Genomic DNA, 9,386 nt, shown 5'->3' on the forward strand with positions numbered 1-9,386 from the left:
ACAAAATTAAAGTAAAATTGTATTGTCATTTTCACTTTGATTTTTATATTTGATAATTGTTAGGGTGCTTATAATTTTGGCACCTGTAAGAACTACTTAACAAAAAACATTGAACCATGAGAGTAAATGTATTAAAATAAAAGTATATTAAATTTGGACATTGAAAATATAGATCATTATCCATGTTGTCCATTACATGCAGCCTTTTTTCTTAATTTATTAAGGGTGCCAATAATTCTGGAGCCGACTGAACATAAATGTTTAGACATTAGCAAACCACATTGTAAGGTTTATTATATTATTCTCATATTGGTTTGATTACAGTATTTTTTGTGAATATTTATCAAGAGTGGCCATAATTCTGGAGCCCAATGTATTTAAACGATGGCTTCATATTTTGTATTAATTTAAACCTGGCTTATGTAAAGTTACAGGTTGATTCTTTTCACTTAATACTTTCATTTATATTTAGCTATATGTAGCTATAAAGGATCTACTTCTTAGGCGGCACGGATGGTGCAGTGGGTAGCACTGCCGCCTCACAGCAAGGAGGTCCTGGGTTCGAATCCCTGTCGGCCGGGGCCTCTCTGTGCGGAGTTTGCATGTTCTCCCCGTGCCTGCGTGGGTTTCCTCCGGGTACTCCGGTTTCCTCCCACAGTCCAAAGACATGCAGGTTAGGCTGATTGGAGAGTCTAAATTGCCCATAGGTATGAGTGTGTGAGTGAATGGTGTGTGTGCCCTGCGATGGACTGGCGACCTGTCCAGGGTGTATTCCTGCCTTTCGCCCAATGTATGCTGGGATAGGCTCCAGCCCCCTGCGACCCTGTTCAGGATAAGCGGAAGATAATGGATGGATCTACTTCTTTAGATATCACTATTCTGGCCCAAAATGCAACTTGATGCAATGCAAGATCTGGTCCAACTTTCTTTTACAATAAAACAATGGAATGTGCTGACAGCCTACATGGAATCGGCAAACACAGGACAGCTTGTATGTTCTTGGGCTTACGAGAGCCATGCATTTGTCTGAAGTAATTTCAACTTACATCTCTCAAAATCCTGTCAAACTCTCCTGTGGAAAACAGCCCATTGTAATATTCTTGATTTTGCCGCTTGATTAAAATAGGTTTCTTCTCCCATGTCTCTCTGAAAAGACAAAATGGGAAAATATAAAAGACATTCCACAAGACCAGGATATAGTCCTTCTTTGTATGCATGTACAGAATCATCCAATTAATTAATCAGTTTTAAGTGATGCGTTTGCATTTTCTGCAAGTCTCAAAAGACAGGAAATCAAATTGATTCACGCACACTAGTCACTAGAGTTTGCAAAGAATGGTGCAAAAAACACAATAGAAACAACACCTTGTTTATGAGAGAAGTCAGAGGAGAATGGCCAGACAGATCAAAGCTGACAGGAAGGTGATAGCAATGCAAATAACCACACATTACAACAGTAGTACGCAGAAGAGCATCTCTGAACACACAACACATCATAACTGATGTGTTACAGCAGCTACAGCAGTAGAAGTCTAATAAATACCTAATAAATTGCTCACTGAGTGTATATTGTGGAGTATAGAGTGTGCATTGCTTTGATCTCATTCATATAGTTCAATTATAAGTTGGTCTAGATAGAAATGTAGAAGCAGATATAGCCTAAAGCATGTATGTACAGTGCATCCGGAAAGTATTCACAGCGCTTCACTTTTCCAACATTTTGTAACAGCCTTATTGCAAAACGGAATAAATTCATTTTTTTCCTCAAAATTCTACACACGACACCCCATAATCCATCCATCCATCCATTATCTGAACCTGCTTATCCTGAACAGGGTTGCAGGGGGGCTGGAGCCTATCCCAGCCTACATTGGGCGAAAGGCAGGAATACACCCTGGACAGGTCGCCAGTCCATCGCAGGGCACACACACCATTCACACACACACTCATACCTACGGGCAATTTAGACTCTCCAATCAGCCTAACATGCATGTCTTTGGACTGTGGGAAGAAACCAGAGTACCCGGAGGAAACCCACGCAGACACAGGGAGAACATGCAAACTCCGCACAGAGAGGCCCCGGCCGACGGGGATTCGAACCCAGGACCTCCTTGCTGTGAGGCGGCAGTGCTACCCACTGCACCATCCGTGCCGCGACACCCCATAATGACAACATGAAATGTTTTTTTCTTTTTTTTTTTTGCAAATTTATTCAAAATAAAAAACTAAGAAATCACATGTACATAAGTATTCACAGCCTTTGATCAATACTTTGTTGATGCACCTTTGGCAGCAATTACAGCCTCAAGTCTTTTTGAATATATTGCCACAGGCTTGGCACACCTATCTTTGGGCAGTTTCACCCATTCCTCTTTGCAGCACCTCTCAAGCTCCATCAGGTTGGATGGGGAGCGTTGGTGCACAGCCATTTTCAGATCTCTCCAGAGATGTTCAATCGGATTCAAGTCTGGGCTCTGGCTGGGCCACTCAAGGACATTCACAGAGTTGTCCTGAAGCCACTCCTTTGATATCTTGGCTGTGTGCTTAGGGTCGTTGCCCTGCTGAAAGATGAACCGTCACCCCAGTCTGAGGTCAAGAGGGCTCTGGAGCAGGTTTTCATCCAAGATGTCTGTACATTGCTGTATTCATCTTTCCCTCAATCCTGCCTAGTCTCCCAGTTCCTGCCGCTGAAAAACATCCCCACAGCATGATGCTGCCACCACCATGCTTCACTGTAGAGATGGTATTGGCCAGGTGATGAGCGGTGCCTGGCACCAAACATGAGGCCTGGCATTCACGCCAAAGAGTTCAATCTTTGTCTCATCAGACAAGAGAATTTTGTTTCTCAAGGTGCCTTTTTGGCTTTTACGAAGGAGTGGCTTCCGTCTGGCCACTCTACCATACAGGCCTGATTGGTGGATTGCTGCAGAGATGGTTGTCCTTCTGGAAGGTTGAAGCTTGAACTCTGACAGAGTGACCATCGGGTTCTTGGTCAGCTCCCTGACTAAGGCCCTTCTCCCCCGATTGCTCAGTTTAGACGGGCGGCCAGCTCTAGGAAGAGTCCTGGTGGTTCTGAACTTCTTCCATTTACGGATGATGGAGGCCACTGTGCTCATTGGGACCTTCAAAGCAGCAGAAATATTTCTGTACCCTTCCCCAGATTTGTGCCTCGAGACAATCCTGTCTCGGAGGTCTACAGACAATTCCTCTGACTTCATGCTTGGTTTGTGCTCCGACATGCACTGTCAACTGTGGGACCTAATATAGACAGGTGTGTGCCTTTCCAAATCATGTCCAATCAACTGAATTCACAACAGGTGGACTCCAATTAAGCTGCAGAAACATCTCAAGGTTGATCAGTGGAAACAGGATGCACCTGAGCTAAATGTTGAGCTTCATGGCAAAGGCTATGAATACTTATGTACATGTGATTTCTTAGTTTTTTATTTTTAATAAATTTGCAAAAATCTCAATAACTTTTTTCACGTTGTCATTATGGAGTAATGTGTGTAGAATTTGGAGGAAAAAAATGAACTTAATCAATTTTGTTATAAGGCTGTAACATAACCAAATGTGGAAAAAGTGAAGCGCTGTGAATACTTTCCGGACGCACTGTATATAGGGCAATACACAATTATTTATTATTATTTCATTAATTATATTTATTCAAAAGTAATTGACCAATGAAACAAAATTATGGCAAACTATTGTGCATTCACAGTCACTCAATGATAGTATCAGCCACAAATCACTTTGAGTTTTTTATGTTGCTTGTAATATATATTTTTTGTCGGTTGAATCTGTTGAATTTATCAAAATAATAATATACTGTTGTGTCAATGCTATGCAAATAAATGGGTATAAATTACTAAGTGCTGCACAAACTGAATATAACCTACAGGGATATACCATGTTGCCAAAGATCTGTGCAGACACACCTTGATAGAGAGCAGGCTGATGTTACGGTAAAAAAGCAAGGGTCTAGCTATATTCTGCGGATGTGCACATATATAACTGTTACACTGTTTTCTCAAAATAATTAAATTGAAAATAAGCATAGAATTATTTATTTGATTAGCAGCCTTGGTATAAGCGGAATAAACCACACCAGTTCTAAGGAAATACACCACTTCAGAGTGGTTTTTCATCGAGAAGGTGTTGCTGTTGCGCTATTGTTCACTTCACTTTAAATAAAAAAACAGAACAAAAAAATAAGAAGACTAACGTTTCCAATAGGTGCCTGTGCACCATTACTTTTGCTTTTGTTGTAGCAACCGCCCTAATAACACAAGAAACATAATTTTTTTAAAATTCCTTTGCAATTGATAAACAATCTTGAAGGCACTTTAAATTAGAATCTTCTGCTCAATAAAGCTAGGTACCTGAAGAAGGCCTTTGGAGGTATGGGGTGGATCAACCATTCAAAAAGCTTCCTGGCTCTCTCCCTGCTGTTATTGATCTTGGCTAGGTTGGTCAGCACAGTGTCAAGGGATGGCCCTTTCACCACCTTACAGACCCCTGTGACACCCTGCACCTGCACAGCAACAAAACCAGATGTGTACAAGACTCACACGTCCAGAACATATGAAGGTGATGCTACACGAGGCACAATAATATACAGTAGACTAGAATAAATATGGGCCAAATCATGAAACAATAAATGTGAGGTTATAGTGCAGACAGTCCCCTTTAATTTGAGTGTAGTTACAGGTGATGTGTGTAGGAATCATATCCCTTTTTATACACTGCCGCCACAACCAAAAGTTATTTGACAGTTGGATTCTCAGCTGCTTCTGATTAATCAGGTATATCCAAAAGCTTCCTTCAAGCAGGTATGAGAAAGCTTCCAGTATCTAGTCTTTATTCTAGGCTTTTGGTTGCCTTTGGAGTCTGTCATTGGCTTTTGTCAACATGAGGCCCAGAGTTGTGCCAAAGACGTGCCGTTATGAGCCTGGGAAATAAGGGGGGAGAAATTTTTTTTTTTTAAATAAATTATGTTTGGAACATCATTAAGAAGGAAGAGAGCAATGGTGAGCTCAGCATTTGCAAAGAGGCTGGTAGGCCAAGGAAGATCTCTACAGTTCATGACCGAAGAATTCTCACCATAATGAAGAAAAAACCCCAAACACCCGTCTAAAAGATCAGAAGGCAGGCGTGGATGTGTCAGTGACTACGCTACGCGGAAGACTTCACAAACAGATTTACAAAGGCTACACTGCAAGACACAAACCATGATTAAGTTGCAAAAACCAGATGGCCAGGTTACAGTTTGCCAAGAAATTCTGGAAGAAGGTCTTGTGGACAGATGAGACCACAACTGACATGGCAAGTCATAGTTTGGCCATGTATGGCTGCCACAGGTGCTTGCCATCATTGATAATGTAACTGCTGATAGCAGAAGCAGAATGAGTTCTGAATTTTACAGAAGCATCTGTAGCATCTTATCTGATCAACTTAAAATGCCCTTTCCTGACTCTTCCTGACTGTTTATTTATGTCCCAAACTGTTTATTTTGGAAAGCCTATTGCTTAGCCTAAGCCTCTGACTGCTTCCCTTTTCTCATTTCCCAGCCTCGTGATGGCTTCCTTGATGGCACATTGTCTGGACCTCATGTTGACAAATGCCAATAACACTCTCCAAAGGCAATCAAAAGCCTAGAATCAAGAATAGATACTGAAATTACTCTCAACTGCAAAAAGTAAGTGATTGAATACACAGATAATTCAGAAGCAGCTGAGAAGCCAACCGTTTAATAACCTTAAACCTTAAACCTTAACCCCTAAAATGGGGGCGGACTACGCAGAAAAAGGGTTTATGCATAAACAGCAACTCCGAAGCCGTCTTATAACGTGTAACGAGGTATCGTGTATTTGAAATACACGTGCGGGAAAAAAAATAGTAAAAATGAGAGACATTGTCTTCAGAGAAGTTCAGCCTTTTAAAACTACCTTCAGAAGGTGTGCGGATCACTGCGCTCAACCAGCGGAAGATGGAAGAGGATGTGTGTGTTCAGCGGGTATAGTTCCAACTGTTTAACTCCAAAAACAACGTCTCTCATTTAAAAATGTTTCCCGCAGGTGTATTTGAAATACACGATACCTTGTGTAAATAAGCTTCGGAGTTGCTGTAAGGTGTATTTCCTCACTTTGAAGGAGGTAGGCTACTGCTTAATGTGCACCACCTCTCCGCATTAAATGAGCTTAAAAAAGAAGCCCGGTTTTGGCTGCTTGGATAATTAGAAGGGTATATATAATAGTTTATCCTGATCAGCAGCAATTTGTCATGGGCAACTTTTGTATCCAATCACTATCCTGATATAGGGCCATGTGATTTCCCAGTCTCAAAAATATGTTTTTCAATAACGGCTGCCATTCAGCACCGCTCAGACGGAGTGAGGAGAAGAGCTTGCAGTTAAATTTTACCAAGATAAATGGTGATATTACAACAACAGTAGTTCATACTAATTGATAAGCATAGAAAACTAATTTCAGACTAATTATTCCAAGTGTGGGTGATGTTAAACTGATATCAACTTGAGATCTCATGAGATTGCTAGCTAGCTATGGTTAGCTGATTGTTGCAATACCATAAAGATCGGAGTAATACACTTAGCTTGTAGTTAACATTAACTGGAAAGTCATTCATTTATTTACCAAGCATTGCAAGCTAACATCAGCTATGTGCAGTAGCTCCCCATCATAAAAAATAACCAATTTATCTATCATGATAAACGATCCAGGCATTGAGTGAGAAACACTTTCCAGTTAACTGGCTGGCAGGTGAAAAATACTGAATGCACTTGAGCAGTGGTGTATCACTCCTGGAGAGCTGCAGGGTGTGCTGGCTTTTGTTGTTACTCAGCACTGATTTGGTTTCATATTTGACGTTTTGCCTCTGCGGCAAGAATGCCACCAGCTGGGAAATAAGACTCTCAAGGTACCAGGTGCATGACACAAAAAGCAAACAATGTGTACCCAGTGACAGAAATATACCAATAACATTACTTAACTATGACCCCTCCCGGGGCAACAATGTATGTGTCATCATGGAAAAGAAAACTATGTTAAAATTAATAAAATAAACAAGCAGACCTTGTGATTCTCCAGGCGGTGTACTATAAAGATAGTTTAATATACCCAGGGTTTCTTTGCACCGCTATTGGGTTTAACTATGAAGGTGGTTACCAACATCCTAAGAGAAGATGAGCTTTGTTAACTTTACGTCTCCGTAAAGTGGCAGTGCATGCAAAAATAAGCCTATAGCAGTGCTTAATGAATAAATCTACAATCTCACAAATTGTCCTACAATTTATTTCTGCTGCAGGAATTAGGTTACCCATTCTAGAACTCCTAAAACTTAACGTCATACAAATGTTTTATGCCTGAAGCCAAAAAGGTTTATTCTTAAACTCACACCAAAGTTTTTCTTAAGCTCAAGAATCTTATAATTAAGGTAAGCAGATGGGCTATTGACACGCAGGGTTCAAGAAGCTTGCATTATTTTGGAAACTGTATTCTCTCCATTGAGAATCTAGCTTACATTTCTAACCCTGTAATCTCACATTGTAATACACTGCCCTGGACCAGGAATGAGGACCACTGCACTTGATTTTTAGTTAGTTAAAGTTAGCTGCAAGCTACATTTTGGTTAAACAGCAGCCTTGTTAAATAATACGTTTTGTGTACATATCATGTCGTTTATACAATCACCAATTATCAGAGTAAAAAGTTATCAAATACAGGAGCATAGGTTTCAGCCTCCTGCCAACTGTAAAATGTTCTGATTGACACAAATTCAATCCAATGGCTCACAATTGTTCCTCCAGTTATGAATTTTCCCCATTTCCCGCACTACATGCATAATTCCCTCGAGATATATGTGTTAAAAAATATTTAGATTTTAAACAGGTCCATATGACATCCAAGGGTTCAACTCACAAGATAATACAAGGCCTAATTTAACAATCATTTAACTCAGCTAGAAGAAACAACCATACCCCTAATGACTTGTCAGTCTTCATAGTTTTCTGTGCATCGGTAAGAACATGGGTGTTGGCATGCTTTCTTTTAGTCTTCTTGTTGGATTTAAAGAGCTGACCCAGAGACTCCCGTTGCTTCATTTCAGTTACCTGGAAACGTGCATACAGTTGAAGTCAACATGACATTTAAAAGCCATCATTTTCAGGTGTTCTACTAATTCTCCACACCATAAACACATTTCTTTGTGATTTTTAATTAAACACAAGAAGCACGTCTTGAGACAAACTTTGGTACGGCATTTTACCGTTTACGCGTGTACGTGGTTTAATGTGTCAGCTAGCTAGCTAGCAACATAGCTACATCGAACCCACTAAATTTATGAAAGATTTGAGTTAGTCAGAATGCATATATGTTCAGTTAGCAGATTATGTAAACACCACACGCAGGGATCACACAGGACATGAGTAGCCGTCACCGTCAACTCTGCACATCAAGCTCCAGCTGCGCACGAGGCATTGATTAATTCGGTCCACAAAGTTGTAATCGAAGATAACACAACATCGAATTTGACTCAAACATCGCATACCTCAATTGGCTGAGTAGTTTGTTGTAATACCGTTTTGTAGATTGAACGTGCCGACACAGGGGTTTTCTCCATGATGGCAGCACGTCATCAATTTGCGACAGATGGAACAGAGGCCGTGTCTCATACGTAGAGTGTTGGCTTGTTTGAGATTACTTTCTGCTTGCCTCGAAAACAGTCGGGGGAGGAGTCAAAAAGTTTTGGTCGACTTCTCTGCTCGCCTCATCGAGCAATGGCAGATATCGCGTATGAGTGTATTTTTGTTTTGCACATTCAGATTTCCGTACCACGAAACCAATGAAAAGCTTAGGACTGACTCTATGAAGTATGTATAAAATAGCACATTAACTGAACTATATATATATATATATATATATATATATATATATATATATATAGAAGTAGTAGTAGTAATAGGAGTAGTAGTAGTAATGGTATTATAATTGGATACAGGGGTGTGTGTACCAAGAGCTTCTTCAAATTTATGTCTCATGTTTTATTCAGGGATTTTGATAGTTATTTCGATAAAAACCCCATTGAAAATATGTTTACACAGCATTTATGAGGAAGATGTAGAGAGTTCAAATGTGAATGTCAGTAATCATTTGGTGTCTCTCTGACCATTCATGGCTTATCTTGGAGTAATGATGGATAAGATAGAAGTAAAAAAAATTGCCAGTGCCTAGCTCCTGTGAGATCTCCGCGGCTCGTGCAGTTGGATCCAGAGCAAGTCAGACAACATTCTAACCATCGTGCAATGCGCTTGGAAAAGCAATGCTCATCTCGAACAAGCCTTAAACCTGATTTATACTTCTGCGTCGAGT

At 40.3% G+C, this 9,386-nt stretch overlaps 1 protein-coding gene across 5 annotated transcripts in view; it reads right to left on the reverse strand.

The window, feature by feature from the left end:
• The window catches only part of riox1 (ribosomal oxygenase 1), a 40,648-nt gene extending 31,928 nt beyond the window's left edge, over positions 1-8,720 (reverse strand). For 4 of the 5 annotated variants that reach the window (XM_061241852.1, XM_061241851.1, XM_061241850.1 and 1 more), the window contains exons 1-4: positions 8,566-8,720; positions 7,997-8,128; positions 4,383-4,534; positions 1,047-1,146 (exon numbers count right to left, since the gene is read on the reverse strand). In XM_061241852.1, coding sequence (XP_061097836.1) covers positions 1,047-1,146; positions 4,383-4,534; positions 7,997-8,128; positions 8,566-8,637 — 456 coding nt within the window. In that variant the 5' untranslated portion in view covers positions 8,638-8,720. The remainder of the gene's footprint in view (positions 1-1,046; positions 1,147-4,382; positions 4,535-7,996; positions 8,129-8,565) is intronic. The other variant, XM_061241854.1, reaches the window with a different exon arrangement.
• Between the last annotated feature and the right edge of the window lie 666 nt (positions 8,721-9,386).

This window comes from Conger conger, chromosome 5 (genome assembly GCF_963514075.1).
Source record: "Conger conger chromosome 5, fConCon1.1, whole genome shotgun sequence".
NCBI classification, from domain to species: domain Eukaryota; kingdom Metazoa; phylum Chordata; class Actinopteri; order Anguilliformes; family Congridae; genus Conger; species Conger conger.